The following is an 18,764-nucleotide window of genomic DNA, read 5'->3' on the forward strand; positions in this document are numbered from 1 at the left end:
AATGAAATAAAAACCTGAGGAAAGGTAACTGACCTTGCTTGTTTCAGTGTAGTTATCCTGTTTACGTATTGACTTAAATTATCATCATTTCCTGATATGTAATCTGTACACTTCTTGAAGATACATACTACTCCAGTATTGTCAGATCGCACATTGTCTTCTGTGGTATATCTTCATCAGTACACCTAGATCCTCTTTTGCTGTGTTAACATGCTTGTCTTGCTAAACCTTTCTTTTCCCATTATTTTGTTTAATTGGCCACAATATCTTAAATCAACTAAACTTACCGATTCTTGAATGTAGGCAGTATCAAATTTTGAAAAAATTTCACTTATAATGTGAAGTTCATTTTTCTTTTCAATTTTAATATTATTATTATTATCATCACTACACCAGATGTCATACCTTCTCTTAAACTAATTCATGCTGGATATCCCTCACTACTTCAACAGGCAAAGTTATTACCAACTTCTCTAAAATCTTCACCATCACTCCAGAGATGCTGATAGGACAGTAGTTATAAACATCGGTTTTTGCATCAGCCTTGTACAACAGAAACTATCATACATTTTTTTTATTCCTGTAGATCTTTCCAGAGCTCAGACTCAAATTATACAAACATGTCTGCAAACAGTTCTTGGTAGATGATGCAAAGTTTGGAACGAACAATGAGGAGTAGAGCAGATATTCTGGCCTTACAAGAAGACTTCAACAGATTGAGTGAATGGGCACAGGAGTGGGGATAAAGTTCAATGTTGCAAAATGTAAGATTTTAAAATTTGGGAAACAAAGAACAAAAAAAAATAAAAAAACACTTTACGCTTGGTAGGGGATATACTGTTGGAGATGGAGAAAATAAGAGATCTTAGGGAGATGGTGAATAAGGATCTAAAATTTAGAGGACATATTGCCAAAATTGTGAGGACAGCACAATGAATTCTGAGAATGATGTGGAGGACACTGACTTGTAGAAGTGGGGAAATTCTTGTTCCATTGTATAAGGCCTTTTATTAGGCCACATATAGTCTACTGTGCACAAATTTGGTCACCTGGTTTTCAAAAGAACAAAGAGATGGAAAGGGTCTACAGGTAATTGACTAAAGTAGATTCTGATCTCTGGAAGATTTCTGATCTCATTTTTGAATATGAGAAAAGGTTGAGAAGATGCAATTTACAGAGTGTAGTAGATAAGAGGAAAGGGGGTGATATGATAATGATAGAGATGTATAAGTTGGTAAGGGGTTGTTATAGGATCAATGTTGAAGAGGTTTTTCATTATTATTATTATTATTATTATTATTATTATTTGACACCTCCATGGAGTCCAAAGACTCATCAAGGGAGAGTGTGCCAACAGCATCGAATGATTGGTTCCCCTTCCAACTACTAACCGCACTCAAACTTACTTAACTGAGCCATTAGTAGCAGAGGCTCTACCAATCGACCAACCTTTGCCGGTATATTATTATTATTATTATTAAACAAGACCTCATGGAGTCAAAGACTCATCTAGGAGGTCCTTTTATCTCACACACATCTCATCATACCGGGTCTTAAACACATTCAAACTCCCTGCAGACACCACACTCTCAGGCAAGGCATTCCAATCATTCACAACTCTGCACGAAAAAAACCTACCTCTCACTCCCCTACTCACACCCTCTTTATACAGTTTCCAGGGATGACCTCTGGTTCTCCCCTGATCTCCCACTATTCGCTGTAGAACTTCTCCACCATTGATCCTATAGCAACCCCTTACCAACTTGTAGGTCTCTATCATATCTCCCCTCTTCCTTCTCTCCACTAGTCTCTGCAAATTACATCTTTTCAATCTTTCCTCATACTCGACATTCCAGAGGTCAGAAACTACCTTAGTCAGTCGCCTTTGGACCCTTTCCAACATCTCTTCATCCTTCTGAAAACCAGGTGACCAAATCTGGGCACAATAGTCCATGTGTGGCCTAATCAAAGCCTTATACAATGGAACAAGAATCTCCCTACTTCTACATGTCAGTGTCCTCCTCATCATTCCCATTAGTCTTTGTGTTGTCTTCACAATTTTGGCGATGTGACCCCTAAATTTTAGATCCTTATCCACTATCACTCCCAGATCTCTTATTTCCTCTACTTCCAACAATATATTTTCACCAAGCATAAATTCTGCATCCCATCTTTGTTTTCCAAATTTTAAAACCTTACATTTTGCAACATTGAACTCACATCCCCATTTGCTTGCCCAATCACTCAATTTATTCAAGTCTTCTTGCAAGGCCACAACATCTTCACTACTCTTTATGGTTCGTCCCAACTTTGCATCATCTGCAAACAACTGAATATCTCCATCCAAATCTTCGCCAATATCATTAATATACAAGTTAAATAGTAATGGCCCTAAAACAGATCCCTGAGGCACTCCACTAGTGACTTTCCTTTTCCTGGATATTGCACCCCCATACACAACTTGTTGATACCTATCAGATATCAAAATCATAAAATCATTGGAGATCAGGGTAGAACAACAGATCATCCCTGGAAGCTGTATATGGAGTGTGTAAACAAAGGAGTGTTTTTTTTTTTTTTTTTTGCATACAGAACTGTGAATGATTGGAATGCCTTACCTGAGAATTGGTGTCTGCAGAGAATTTGAATGTGTTTAAGGGAAAGTATTATAAGCTGTGTGTATAACAAAGAGACCTCCTAGATGAATCTTTGACTCCGTGTTGTCTTAGGATAATAATAATAATAATAATGTTATTTCAGCTGAAATGACAGAATTTCAGCAATATGGTCCAATGTGGATATCCCATTGGACCATATTGCTGAACTGATGTTCAGATTATGCAACAACTGTTGAACCTCATTTTTATGCACCTCTATTTATTCATCTGGTGTAATGGTAGCATTGTGCACTATATTTCATAAACCTGATTGATGCTAATCTTAGCAAAGTGATCAAATGAAAAATAATCAGATTTTATTCCCATATACAAAGTAGGCAAAGCCTTTTTAATCCTATCTAGCTTTTGGAACCTGAGTGGGAAGTTCACTCTCCACCGGTAGCCAATCAGAGATACCTGGTCCATGACCATCACTAATTATAAACAGAATGATGAAGATGTTGAAAGTTTATTTTTCACTTGAATAGAATATAATAAATTTAGTTTAATCCTTTATCCAAGTGTAAGCAAACAAAGTTTGCACTTGAAAGTATCTTCAGGACTGGGGTAAGGTGGTGCAACACTAGGACGACTCCTTGCAAAGGTGAAGCAAGCTACCAACACTCCTATCTCAGTATCTCCCATAATGCAAAACACATCTCCTTGTGGATATGTCTAATGTTTTGCATTAAGGGGAGTGACCCTTCAATTAATGCATATAGTGAAAGAATATTTGGTAGCAGTAATAATAAGTTGTATACCACGAGTGAAGAAGAGGACAAAATTTGAAGTGAAGTGGATGGAAAACAATATTAAACAGGAATTGCATGCAAAAAAGAGGCTATGGATGAGATATAAAGATATAAAAGAGATATATAAGAGAAGATGCATGAAGAATATAACACACAGGCCAGAAGAGTGACTAGTATGGTAAGGAAGGCAAAACTGGAATATGAGAGGAGATTGGCTCTAAGATCCAAAGAAAATCCTAGGGAATTTTTTTAGCTATGTGGCCAGTAGGAGGAAAAATGACTGTGGAAGAGTGATATTGTGGGATAAAAATGGGAATAGAGTGACTGATTCAGAGGACATAGTGTAATTGTTCAATGAACACTTTATTCGAGTATTTCATCCTGGAAGAGTCAGTTTTACTACTAGAGGGTTAGGGCAGATTCGAGATTTAGAGGTACAGGAGGAGAGTGTGTTTCAAATACTGAGTACTCTGGATGTCAGTAAAGCTGTGGGACTGGAGAGTATTTCACCACGAGTTTTGAGAGAATGTGCTAGGGAACTGACAATGCCTTTGATCTGGCTTTTCAATGAAAGTCTGGCTGTGGGAAAGATGCTCATGGAATGGAAGGAAGGTAAGATAGTGCCATTGCATAAGGGCGGTAGCAGACTGGAAGTTCTAATTATAGGCCGGTTTGTGTGTCATCAGTAGTTGTTAAGATCTTGGAGAAATTAGTGAGGGATCATATACAACATTGGGCAGATGTGAGTAATGTTATCTGTGAGAGTTAACATGAATTTGTGAAGGGGCACTCTTGTTTTAGCAATATGCTGGCCTTTTATAATAAAGTTACAAGAGCATTAGATGAGGGAAAGGCATATACTGCCATTTTCCTAGACTTAGCATAGGCATTTGACAGGGTGCCACATGATAAGCTGATATTTAAGTTGCAGCACATGGGTCTGGATGTCAGATTGGTCAATTGGATTCAGGATTGGCTGTCCAATTAGGTATCAGAGAGTTGTGTATGGTGGGGCAGTTTCAAGGAGGCAGAGGGTTACAAGTGTGGCCCACAGGGCTCAGTACTGGGACTTATATTGTTTAACCTTTATATCAATGGCATTTTCAGTGGATTGCAAGGGGATATTCCATTGATTGCAGATGATGCGAAGCTGGGAAGGATTATTAGTAATAGTACAGATGTGTTTGTCATATAAGAGGATTTGAATAAGCTAGATAGATGGACAAATGAATGGGGTGTCGGTTTAATGCGGCAAAATATAAGGTCTTGAGGTTTGGGAAACATCGATGGGCCACTACATACTATATGGGAGGAGTTATACTGGAGGAAGTAGGGGAGACAAGAGATCTGGAATTGATGATTGATAGAAACCTGAAATTTAGGGGACATATTGCAAAGGTAATGAAGGTAATACAGAGGATTGCTGCAATAATGAGAAGGACACTGACTTGCAGAGATAAATGGGTTATCATTCCATTGTACAAGACTGATCAGACCACACTTAGACTATTGTTCTCAGATTTGTTTCCCAGGATTTATTTGAAGGAGATACTTTAACTGTGGAAAGGATACAAAGGCAGATAACAAAAATAGTTTCAGGACTGTACAATATTAGTTATGAGGATTGGCTGAGGGAATGTGGCTGCAGAGTTTGGTGGATAGAAGGAGAGGTGATATGATTGAGACTTTTAAACTGTTGAAAGGTGGTTACAGGGTTGATACTGGGAAGTTCTTTCGCTTTGTTGATCAGAGTGAAGGAGTGATGACAAGAGGCCATCCCTGGAAGTTACGAAAGGAAACTGTGAGCAAGAGGGTAAGGAGTGGTTTATTTTCACAACGGGTGGTTGAACTATGGAATGCATTGCCTGATGGAGTGGTGAGAGTGAGAACAGTCAATGAGTTTAAGGAGTGGTATGTGATAGACTTTGTGTTCCTTAGGGGTGGGGTTCCCCTCGATGAGTCTTGATAGACTTTGTGTCTCTTAGGAAGGACATCCCACGATGAGTCTTTTGACTCCCTGGAGGTCTGGATGATAATAATAATGATATATTTTATCCAATTAGCCTTTACCTCATACCGGATAGCTTCAAACTCGCTACTGCATGGAACATTAATATTGTCTTAATGAGTTTCTACCCTAACTGGATACAAATCATCTAATATCATTAGCAGTAGATTTATAACCATGCAACAGTGAATAAGTTTAAGGAGATGTATGATAAGTATTGCGTTAATAGATAAAGTGGGTCTCTCTTGATGAGTCTTTTGACTCCATAGAATGCCCATATAATAACAATAATAGTAGTCTTGGTAGTAGCAGTATTGTTATTAAGGTACCTGAGGCAAATAAGGCCCACCTTATTTAAAATTTGAATAAATTAGACAATTGTTTAGTTTAATTGAAACAACAGTGTTCATATTAAAGTTTCTATTATCACTAATTAAAAAGGAAAACACAAATAAGAACAATTCTTGCAGTAATTTATATTTTAACCAAGTCTTTAAAAAACACCTTGTGTGGGCCTTATTAAACCATAGTAGTTTAATAAATCCTTTGAAGAAAATTAAATATTTAAAAAAAGAATGTAACAATTATTTTTAATTATTATTAATTTTAATCATAATTATTAACTGAAGAACAGTGATAATGCCATACAAATACATCACGTTCTTATTTGCTGAGACCAACACACTCTTCATGGTACCATTTAAGACACCGTGTGCATTGCCTCATATCAGCAACCTTTTCTTCTCTGCATCCATGGCAATACCACCCCTCTTTTGACATTTTATTTATTTTTTTGGTTCTTCCTGTTTTTTAGTGACAGCCTTCTCTTTCTTACTATCCTTTTCTTTGAAAAGATCTTTGGTAACTCTCTGGCCCTTATAATTTAACGCTTTTCTTCGTGCTGTTGACTTTACAACTACATAATTTGGTGTTGTCATTAACTCCTGAAACAATGACTTCAACTTTAGATTTGCCAGTGGAATCTCATCATCGGAGTTATCTGAATCACAAGATTGAGGATTAGGACATGTTCTTACAGTTCGAGCAGGATTCAAAAATTGAGCTTTACATTTAGAAATTGGTGGGTTTCTCTTTAAAAATAACTTTATCCAACCTTTTCCTGCGAGGCCATTTTCTTTATTGAAGTTATTCCTAATTTCATTTTGTTCGCAAAATATAGAAGCTTGCCTGCGTATAGCTTTTGATGTTAAAGGGATGCCTGTTGAAGCAAACTTTACTATTCTTTCTACCAAGTTCTTCTCTTGTTCTTTTGTTAGCACAGTAGTTCTTCCTAATCATTTTGTCGTCTTCTTCTCTGTCTTTAAGTGGTTCCTCAATGTTCTTCTAGGTACTCCATAGCATTCTGATGCTGCACGTTGTGATAATTGTCCTCTATGCACAGCTTTCATAGCTGCTTCTAGTCTTTCATCAGTCCAAATTCCCGTTTCTTCTTAATTTCTGATATTTTCAGAGGCCTTTTGCAATAAAATATGTAACTATTATCAGCAATCACCAAAAAATAAAATCATAAATTATAGCAGTTTAATAAGCCCATCAAGAAATTTACTTGGCCTTATTAACCACTGCAAACTAGATTAGATCACATCTATTTTCACATAAAATATGAATTGAAATCAATGAAAACATTTTTTATCATAAAACTGAATGTTGAAAGAACAGTTTAAATATAAAAACAATGTGAAAAGAACAATATTTTAAATTAAAACTTACGAATTATTGCGGCATAATATTATTAAACGGGAAGACACAACCACCTCCCACAAAGGTCTAGGTCAAACTGACACAATACAGTCGCTAGACAATATGCCACCACTGATTTGCTTATTGCGTCCTGTGTGTGTGTGTAAGAAACCAAACTAGCACAACTTACTGTAAATGTGATTTTTTTTTAAACAGGCTTTATTAGACACTGGGCCTTATTTGCCTCAGGTACCTTAGTATTATTATTATTTGTGTATTAACATAAAAAGTTACCTCCTGTTTATTTCTACTTGGTCCAGTTTGGCAACTTTCTCTTTTCATCCACACACACACGCATATTTAAAAAAGTCTAAATCCAAAGCATAAATTTCCACCCCTTCACTAGGACAAACTATGAAGAGCAGAGAAGATAGAAGAGACTTAAATAGACTAAGTGAATGGGTATGTGAGTGGGGATGGGATGCCAGTTCAATGTGCAAAATATTTAATTTGTAAAAGAAAGACTGGATGTAGAATTTACTCCTGTTGAAGATATATTGTTGGAGGCAGAGGAAATAAGTGAGGCCAGCACAATGAATTCTGGCAATGATATGGTGGACACTGACTTGTAGAAGTAAGGAGATTCTGGCTTCATTATATAAGGTTCTGATTAGGCCACATGTGTACTACTGTGCACAGATTTGATCACATGGTCTTCAAAAGGATGAAGAGATGTCAGAGAGGGTTCTGATGCAATTGACCAAAATAGTTTCTGATCTCTTGAATGTTGAATATGAAGAAAGGTTGAGATGATGCAATTTTCAGGGTGTAATGGATAGGAAGAAGACGGGTGATATGAGAGATACAAGTTGGTATGGGGGTTGTTATAGGATTCAAGTTGTAGAGGTTTTCATAAAATGGTGGGAGATTGGGGGGAGAGAAGAAGAGGTCATCCGTGGAAGCTTTGTAAGAAGGGTGTTAGCAAGGAAGTGAGAAGCAGGTTTTTTGCATGGAGAATTTTGAATGATTGGAATACATTGCCTAAGAGCATGGTCTGCAAAGAATTTGAATGTTTAAGGCATGATATGATGAGCTGTGTGTATGACAAAAGAGACCGCCTAGATAAATCTGTGACTCAATGGTGTCATAGGATAATAATAATAATGTTTAGATATAACTTAGATATACAAATTCTGCTAGATATATTCTCTGTGTAACCAACCACAGTTAATTAGGTTTCACTTGTGGTAGTTAAAATATACATGAAATGTATTGTGTAACATTAGTGAATTCTATGCCTCTTAGCATTTTATTTTAATCTGTGACCTTCAAAACTTAACGTAGTAACTGGCTAAATTTTAAATGTTGAAATATTATCTTAGTAACACTTAGTATAAATTTTCATTTATAATTTTTTTTTTTTTAAATATAAACATTTAAAACTTTTCTGTTTCTGTTGCAACAACAACAAAAAAAAAAAAAAAATCAAAATGGGTCTGTAAACAAATTTAGAGTTAGTATGTTAGAAGAAATCCACTAACTCTAAATTTGCTTGCAGACCCATCAAGATCATCTCAGAAGTGTGTGGGATTTTATTAATCCTGAAAACAATTCTACATATTTTTAAAATAAGCCTTGTTTTAAATTTTTTATGCATTTTTAAATTGGCAATGGCATCAATATTTTAACCTGTATACCCACTGAGGGTATATGTCAGGAATTCGATGATGATGATTCCATTAATATAGAAAACTTTTAATGTGCTTGGCTTAATTATGCAAACTTATTTAGTAAATATTAGAAAGATGAAATTGAAAGTAAGGGTGAGCAGCATGATGGGTATTTGCAAATAAGCTATCTGGAATTGGCAATCTTACTGCACAATTATGCAAGCAAGCGTATTTCTTCCTTTTCAGAAATGTACAGCAACAATTCTCCATATATGCTAAATTCCAAGAAAAAGCAAGATGAATACTTTTTTATTTGTTATTTTTCCTTTTAATTAGGTCCAGTGAACACTCTTTTATCATGGAAATTCTTGATTCTTGTTATACTGCACAACTACGCAAGCAAGCGTATTTCTTCCTTTTCAGAAATGTAGAGCAAAAATTCTCCATATATGCTAAATTCCAAGAAAAAGCAAGATGAATACTTTTTATTTATGTTATTTTTCCTTTTAATTAGGTCCAGTGAACACTATCTTATCATGGAAATTCTTCATTCCCTTGAGCAGACTAACATATACTGCCTACCTTGTCCATCCTATAATAATAATTGCTTACTTGCAGTCCATGAAATCTGTTTTGATTTATTCAGATATTACAATGGTAAGAGTGCTTTTTGTTCACTTTAAGTCACTTCTTAAAACCAAAGTTATTTAAATGTTTTTGTATATTTGAACTGCATCTTCACAAATCAGAGGATAGTAATCTAATTAGATTGAACTGAGAACTATTTAATTGATATTAATTTAGTTGCTTATGTTGTTTCACAGAATGAACTTTGAACTGATGATAATTATAATATGTTCTACAGCTGCAATGGAGTACAAGATTTTTCAGTTTGGTAAATTTGGTAAAATTCATTATCCTCATTATGATACCATTCCAAAAAGTTCAATGTTTTTCCTTATAGTTTATAATATGCAGAATTTTTTTTATAGAGGAAGAAAAGGTACCTGTGAAGGGTGAGGGAGTGATTTTGTCAACTTTATAGCAAATTTGTATGTAGGACTGTATGCAATTAACAATTAGGTAGAGGAAAGCATCAGGTTGTGAATTTTTCATTCTCCATATATTCTGGGTGGATTTACTTGAAAATGCAGGAGCTTGTTAACAGTTTTTTTCAGTCAGGATGTCTTTTTTTCACTAAATAAGAATTTTGTTTTTATGTAGTAGCAGGATAATGATCTACAATTTTGTATGTTCAATAAACTTGTAGAAGATTACGCATTTTGTTATCATATTTTTTTGATTCTTATAACAGTGTTCTTGTTACTATATAGCTTTTTTTTTTTTTTTTTTTTAAGTAATTTATTATTTTTTTTTGATGTAATTTCTTTTTTGGGAAATATTGATTTAAGAACGATTGGATTTGGTCAGCCAATAATGAAGGATGACATTGATTGGAGAAAATGATATAAAGACAGCTGTTACAAAATGTGTGGTGGAGATACTTAATAAAGGTCTTTCAATCTTCTGAATGTGACTTCATGGAGAGATTAAGAGCAGTTGATGATGGGGAGGAGAGACTGACTGTAGTGAGTAAGAAGTGTATGGGGAGTTGAGCAAACTAGATGTTAATAAGACTGTGGGACTTAATAATATATCACCATGTTTCACCATCTGAAGGAATGTGCCAGGGAGTTGACACCTTCCTTGACATATTTTTTTAATACAAGACTTGCACTCTGTCAATTTCCTAAGGAGTGGAAGGAGGACAAGATTGTGCAACTTCATAAGGGAGGTGATCAAACTCAAGCATCAAACTATAGGCCTATCTGTGTGTCAGGTGTTGTGGTTAAGTTGTTGGAGAAGCTTGTGAGAAATGGGTTGACAACATGGATTTGCTAAAGAGAGGTCATGTTTAATAATCTACTTACTTATTACAATAAAGTGACTGCTTCCTTGGACAGAGGAGAAGGATACACAGTATTATACTTGGATTTCACAAAGGCTTTTGATAGAGTACCTCATAATAAGTTGACAGTCAAACTAGAACAGATGGGATTGGATATTAGATTAGAGACTGGCTATCCGATAGGTATCAACAAGTTGTGTAAGGAGGAACTATATCCAGGAAAAGGAAAGTCACTAGTGGAGTGCCTCAAGGGTCTGTTTTAGAGTCATTACTGTTTAATTTATATATTAATGATATTGGTGAAGATTTGAATGGAGATATTCAGTTGTTTGCAGATGATGCAAAGTTGGGATGAACCATGAAGAGTAGAGAAGATGTTTTGGCCTTACAAGAAGACTTGAATAAATTGAGTGATTGGGCATTTGGAAAACAAAGGTGGGATGCAGGATTTATGCTTAGTGAGAATATATTGTTGGAGGTAGAAGAAATAAGAGATCTGGGGGTGATAGCGGATAAGGATCTAAAATTTAGGGGACACATCGCCAAAATTGTGAAGACAACACAAAGGCCTCTGGGAATGATGTGGAGGACACTGACTTGTAGAAGTATGGAGATTCTTGTTCCGTTGTATAAAGCTTTGATTAGGCCACACATGGACTATTGTGCTCAGATTTGGTCACCTGGTTTTCAGAAGGATGAAGAGATGTTCGAGAGGGTCTAGAGGCGACTGACTAAGGTAGTTTCTGACCTCTGGAATGTCGCCTATGAAGAAAGACTGAGAAGATGTAATTTGCAATATAGGATCAATGCTGGACAAGTTCTCCAGAAAATACTGGGAGATCGGGGGAGAACCAGAGGTCATCCCTAGAAACTGTATAAAGAGGGGGGGATTGGAGTGAAAGGTGGGTTTTTTCGTGCAGAGTTGTAAAAGATTAATGCCTTGCCTGAGAGTGTGGTGTCTGCAAGGAGCTTGAGCCTTTAAGACATGGTATGATGAGGTCCTGGGTAATAATAATAACAATAATAACAATTCTTTGGATGTTTACTACATCCAAAGAAATCATCCCACTTTCAATTATTATTATTGTTATTATTATTACAAGACATCTCCAGGAGTCTAAGTACTCACTAAGGTAGGGCACTTGATTCTACAACTTTCAGTCTCCACTGTTTAATCCACAACTACACAAAACTGCTACTACCATCACCTATACAGAATGCCATCTACTGTGCACCACCATCACTGGTATTTTTTGTTTGTAAATTCTGTGAGGACTAGATTTTTCTCTCATAGAGTATGGTGTAATCGGAATGGATTGTCATTGGATATTGTGTGTACAAGCAGTGTGAATGAATTCAAGAACAAGTATGATGGCTTGTGTATGTAGTATGTGGCCTCCCTTGATCAGTACATGACTCCCTGGAGGTCTTAATAATAATAATAAATTTCATGTCTTCTCAAGTTCGATTTTTTCTGTATGTTAGATTAAAAATCTGAGTTTCCAGAAGAAAGAATCCTGCCACCTCCAGATGAGATCGGCTAATTCACCTTCAATTGAAAATACCCATATAAAAATTCCTCTCATCACGATGACCATATCACCATTTAAACCCATTCTAATATCATTGATATACAAACTTAATAACAGTGGTCCCAAGACAGACCCTGGGGCAGACAAATAGTGACATTCCCCTTTCGGGATACTGTATCCTCATATAGAACTTTCTGATACTTATCTGAAATCCAGTTATCGATCTAACTCTGAAGCCTATTATCCAATCCCATTTGTTTCAATTTATTTTAACAGCTTGTCATGTAGCAGTCTATCAAAAGCTTTTGCAAAATCTAAGTATACCATTGCATATGCATTTCCCTTGTTCAAGGCATTTGTCACCTTATTATTATTATTATTATATGGGCACCTCCATGGAGTCCGAAGACTCATTGTGAGAGACCCAATCTATCTTACCTCTCCTGGAACCCATTAACAGAAAATGCACTCACAACTGACTCCGGCAACCCATTCTACTCATTCACTACTGTCCAAGCAAAAAATCTAGTCTTCACACCACTACTAACCACACCTTTATTCAATTTCCAGGGATGACCCCTTATTCTGATCCCTCTAGCCAAGTGCTGAAACATTTCCCCTACATCAATCCTTTAAGAAACTTAAATTTTTCTATCATATCCCCTCTTTTTCTCCTATCAACTGACTTCTGCAATCCACACACCCTCAATCTATCCTCATAGGGAACATTACACGGGCCACTCAACATCTTGGTTACTTGCCTCTGAATCCTCTCCACCGCTTCTTCATCACCAAGAAATCCAGGGAACTAGACTTGAGTACAGTAATCCAGATCTGGGTGTATCAGCACCTTACAAAAAGGGAATAATGACTTCATTATCTCTACTTAATTATTAACGGAAAACTCACGTACAAAGATTATTTAATAGTATAATTTTCGCCTGTGTGTCACAGGCATCTTCAGTACGTATTAAACTCAAATTAAACAATAACTGACAATTCCAAAAAAGCACCACCTAAGTAGCTTGTGTAAGATAACTAAAAAGGTCAATAACTTTCCTAAAAAAAAAAATAATATTATTAATAAAAAATAATAATAATTTTAAAAAAATCAATACAATAAAAAGTTAGGAAAGATTAGCTGATTTGTAAAGTACTGTCTCCCATAAAGGGGATAGACGTAAGTCGTCGGATCTGTTTAAGTTAGGAGAATGAAGTAGAGTTTCACATGTTTCTTTATAAAGGCATTCCATGAGGAACCAACTTTTGTGAAGGACTCTTGTCTTTCTCCAATGAACTATATGTCTAGTGAAGATGGCATGTTCTGCAAGTCCACACTTTTCAGGTTTAAAGTATTCAATATAAGATTGGTGTTCTTCTAGCCGAATAGAGGCAGATCTTCCTGTTTGTCCGAAATAAGATAATCCACAAGAGCACAGAATCTTACACAAGCTACTTAGGTGGCGCTTTTTTGGAATTGTCAGTTATTGTTTAATTTGAGCTTAACATGTACTGAAGATGCCTGTGACACACAGGCAAAAATTATGCTATTAAATAATCTTTGTACGTGAGTTTTCTGTTATTAATTTTGTATCGATATGTCTACTCACAATATACCTCTTTTAAAACTTATCTCTACTTGTTAATGTGTTCTTCAATAGCCTAGTAATCTTATGGGCTACCTTAGCAATATGTCCTCTAAACTTTTATTCCTAAATCTCTAGCTTCATCTATTTCCTTGAGTACAGTGCCATCAATATGATACACAATGTGATACCTATCTACTAAAACTTAAAAATCCCTAACCTGATCAGTTTCTTCTAGCATAATCCCACCAATATAATATGACATTGGGTATCTAATCACACCAAAGTACATGACTTTACATTTACTGACATTGAACTGTCATCCATTTACCCTTGCCACAATTCCAGCTTATTTATATCATTCTGCAAGTACTGCATATTACTGGCATAACTTACTTACCCTGCCTAACCTGCCTATCTTTGCATCATCAGCAAATAGTTGTATGTTGCCTGTCAAATCCTTCCCAATGTCATTAGTAGATTGCAGATTGAATAACAGTGAGCTAAGGAGTAATCCTTGTGGTACATCACTGGTTATCTTAAATCTTGTAGACACCACATCCCCCCCCCCCCACACACACACACATATACCACTTTTTGTTTAGGTATCTGTCAGTCAGCCATCCTGTTATTCACGTTAATACTGGTATTGAAGTGGATATTGAAAATCATTTAACCTCCAAAATTGCTACATTAAAGCAGATTATTAGTTAGATAATGAGAGAATTACACAAAGTCAAGCAGCATTTGGAAGAACACAGGGAGAATTAAAAAGTTCAGCAGCAAAATTGAAAACAAAGCATGGAATCAGGCGAGTTAATGTGTAATAACAAAAATCTGTTAAGTAAAGTTGATTATAAAAAGAAGGATGTTATTTGGTGTTGTAACTGTGTAATGCATGCCATGGATGAGCAGTTTATAGTGTCAAGTTTTCTGGGAGCAAAAATTAAAAATATAATGCAAGCAATGGGAAAACAATAAAGAAAAACAAATGAAGTCATGATTCTGGTAGGTACCACTGACTAAACTAGTGATAAATTCAGTAGGAGAGAAAACATGAAAAGGTTGTTGGAAGAAGCAAGAGTGAAGAGTTAGAAACTAAAAATCATTAGTATATATTACCTAGATATGATAGAAATTAATTATGAAGAAGGGCTATGATTCCAAATGTTTCAATAAATAGGCTGTGTGAAGGAATGGATACAAGTTTTTGGTTGTGTGGAGTAAGTTTGACAGACGACTGGATTTGCATAAGAGGAACAGACCACACTTGAATGCAGTTGTGATCAGGAATCTTGAAAAATCATTAATTGTTATGAGACCTAACACAGAGAGGCAGGGAAACTGTATTCTAATGAGAGGAATTGTGAGAATTTGTGTGTAAGGGGCCAATATTAGGTAACTGTGTTAATGATGAGAATGGGTATTCTTATATTAAATTTTGTTTAATCCTTTATCCAAGTGTAGGCAAACAAAGTTTGCACCTGAAAATATATTCAGGACTGAGGCAAGGTGATACATCTGTTTGCACCTCATAGCAAAGGTCGACCAAGCTCTCATCTCTCCCATAATGGAAAGCACATCTCCTTGCGGACATGTATAATGCTGTGCATTAAGGGAAGGGCCGCTACCCAGACCGGTTTCGACCTTTATTGAAGTCTCGTCAGTGGGCGGCAGACCCAGAAGTGGTGATACCAAGGCAGAAGCAATGGAGAGGTCATATTTACCTATACATGTTGCAAAGGGTGTACCACCTTATTATTGATTATAATTTATTAATTTAATTTATTAAAAAATATAATTAATTATAAAAAAGGATTAAACTAAATTTATTATAGTCTAACCAAGTGCAAAATAAACTTCCAACATCTTTCTCTAAATCCAGAGTAATTTAATAATAAGGTGGTACACCCTTTGGCAACTCATAAGTAAATATGACCTCTCCATTGCTTCTGCCTTGGTATCACCACTTCTGGGTCTGTCTCCTACTGACGAGACCTCAATAAAAGTCAAAACTGGTCTGGGTAGTGACCCTTCCCTTAATGCATAGCATTATACATGTCTGCAAGGAGATGTGTTTTGCATTATGTGAGATACTAAGACAAGGAGAGATGATAATAAATTTAGTTTAATCCTTTATCCAAGTGTAAGCAAACAAAGTTTGTGCCTGAAAATATCTTCAGGACTGAGGTAAAGTGGTGCAACTCTGAGCAAAGGTGGACCAAGTTCTCATCATTCCTACCCTCAGTATCTCCCATAATGCAAAGCACATCTCCTTGCGGACATGTATACTGCTATGCGTTAAGGGAAGGGTCGCTACCCGGACCGGTTTCAACCTTTATTGAGGTCTCATCAGTGGGAAGAGACCCAAACGTGGAGATACTAAGGCAGAAGCAATAGGAGAGGTCATATTTATCTACACAAGTTGCCAACAGGTGTACCACCTTATTATTGAATTATTCTGGATTTAGAGAAAGATGTTGGAAGTTTATTTTGCACTTGGTTAGACTATAATAAATTTAGTTTAATCCTTTATCCAAGTGTAAGCAAACAAAGTTTGCATCTGAAAATATCTTCAGGACTGAGGTAAGGTGATACTGAGGCTAGGAGTGATGAGAGCTTGGTCCACCTTTGCTCAGAGTTGCCTGGTGTTGCACCACCTTACCTCAGTCCTGAAGATATTTTCAGGCACAAACTTTGTTTGCTTATACTTGGATAAAGGATTAAACTAAATTTATTATGGTCTAACCAAGTGCAAAATAAACTTCCAACAAGGAGAGATGAGAGCTTTGTCCACCTGTGCTACGAGGTGCCAACAGATGTACCACCTTGCCTCAGTCCTGAAGATATTTTCAGGCGCAAACTTTGTGTGTCTACACTTGGATAAATGATTAAACTAAATTTATTATAGTCTAACTAATTGCAAAATAAACTTCCAACATCTTTCTATAAATCCAGAGTAATTCAATAATAAGGCGGTACACCTGTTGGCAAGTTGTATGAGTATTTAATAATATGGTGGTACACCCTTTTGCAACTCATATAATTAAATATGACCTCTCCATTGCTTCTGCTTTGGTATCACCATTTCTTGGTCTGCCTCCCACTGACGAGACTTCACTAAAGGTCGAAACCGGTCTGGGTAATGTCCCTTCCCTTAATGCATAACATTATACATGTCCACAAAGAGATGTGTTCTGCATTATGGGAGATACTAAGACAAGGAGAGATGAGAGTTTGGTCCACCTTTGCTATGAGGTGCCAACAGATGTACCACCTTGCCTGAGTCCTGAAGATATTTTCAGGCGCAATCTTTGTTTGCCTACACTTGGATAAAGGATTAAACTAAATTTATTATAGTCTAACCAAGTGCAAAATAAACTTCCGAAAAAAGGGTATTATTATGGAAATGATTATTTAGAGAGAACACAGAAATCCAATCTATCAAGCATATGTCAAGATATCTGCATAAGTAAGGAACTGGATGATAAGAACAGAGATCTGCAAGTTGTCGAACTGTCATGCAGACCACAGACAAGTGTATACAAAACAGCATGCAGGTAACTTATTATGTCTGTACACAAATGCTAGGAGTATCAGAAACAAAGCAGTAGAATTTGTTGCTTTGGTTAATATATTTATACCTAATATTGTAAGCATTAGTGAGACCTGGCTATCAGAAGCAGCATACTAACTGATCCAGTGCAAAGGATACAGTAATTTTAGGTAGGATAACCAGTATAGGAGATTATAGTTGACATCTACAACTGCAAGACTAGTAACAGTTTTTCATGTTGCAGTGAATTTGAAGCCATCTGATGTTAACTGGAGTCTAAGAAGATTAAATACGTAGTGGGGTGTTGTTACAGACCATGTGGATCGGTTGCTAATGACGAAGAAATGCAGCACCAAATATATGTGATGGGTGCAAAAAGAGTAATCATAACGGGGACTTTAATTATCCAAGCATTGATTGGGGAGCTCTGAAATTGCAAGAGGAGAATGAAACTGAATTTATTGTGATGTTGCAAGACAACTTCCTCAAGCAGCATGTGACAGAAGAAAGTCGTGGTCAAAGAGTGCTAGATCTGATTATATTGTGAGAGGAGGTTTCAGCTAACTTTTAACTATTCTGTCTCTGGTTGATGACAGTGATCATGTTATACTCACTTGAAAAGTGGTTAGGTTTATGAATGTTCCATTCAGAAAAGATTATATGTAGAACTACAAAGCAGGAAATTATGATCGCCTGAGCAGTATGCTGGGTTCTGTGCCATGGTATCAGTTGTTGGATGGGAAAGAATCGATTGTGTGTGAGAAGTGTTTATAAATTCAAAGAATAAATAGAATATGAGTGAAATGTGCAATCTAATTAAGCAAGAGATTTGTAAGAAAAAGATGCTGTGGAAGGAACACCACTTGGATAAAGATTATGTCAGTTATAATTATCACTCTTCTATCTTGCTGCTGCTGCTTATAATTATCATAAAGATTATGATAGTTATAAGCAGCTGCAGGATAGAATAGTGACAAGTATTATACAGAAAGTCTGAATATGAAAAAAAAAAACTTACTGTGCAAGTTAAAGACAATCCAAAAGAATTCTATTGATATGCTGCAAGTAAAAAGAAAGCATTAATAACTCTGAAGGAATAACTTTGAAGGAATAATTCTACTGAATTCAGATTGTATATTATTATTATTATTATTATTATTATTATTATTACTATTATTATTATTATTACCCAGTACATCATTGAGTCAAACACTCATCTGGGAGATCCTTTTATCACACACACACACACCTCATCATACCGTGTCTTAAACACACTCAAGCTCGTTGCAGACACCATACTCTTAGGTAAGGCATTCCAATCATTTACAACTCTGCTCGGAAAAAACCCGCCTTTCACTCCTCCCCTCCTCTCTTTATACAGTTTCCAGGGATG

The 18,764-nt window shown here is 36.0% G+C and overlaps 1 protein-coding gene across 1 annotated transcript in view; it reads left to right on the forward strand.

Moving 5' to 3' along the window:
• The window catches only part of LOC150103711 (nose resistant to fluoxetine protein 6-like), a 113,011-nt gene that overhangs the window by 84,761 nt on the left and 9,486 nt on the right, over nt 1-18,764 (forward strand). The window contains exon 7 of the mRNA XM_090396735.1: nt 9,303-9,445. Coding sequence (XP_090252861.1) covers nt 9,303-9,445 — 143 coding nt within the window. The remainder of the gene's footprint in view (nt 1-9,302; nt 9,446-18,764) is intronic.

The sequence above is a fragment of the Typopeltis vanoorti genome, chromosome 8 (assembly GCF_054136105.1).
Source record: "Typopeltis vanoorti isolate ZY-2024b chromosome 8, IOZ_Tvanoo_1.0, whole genome shotgun sequence".
NCBI lineage: Eukaryota > Metazoa > Arthropoda > Arachnida > Uropygi > Thelyphonidae > Typopeltis > Typopeltis vanoorti.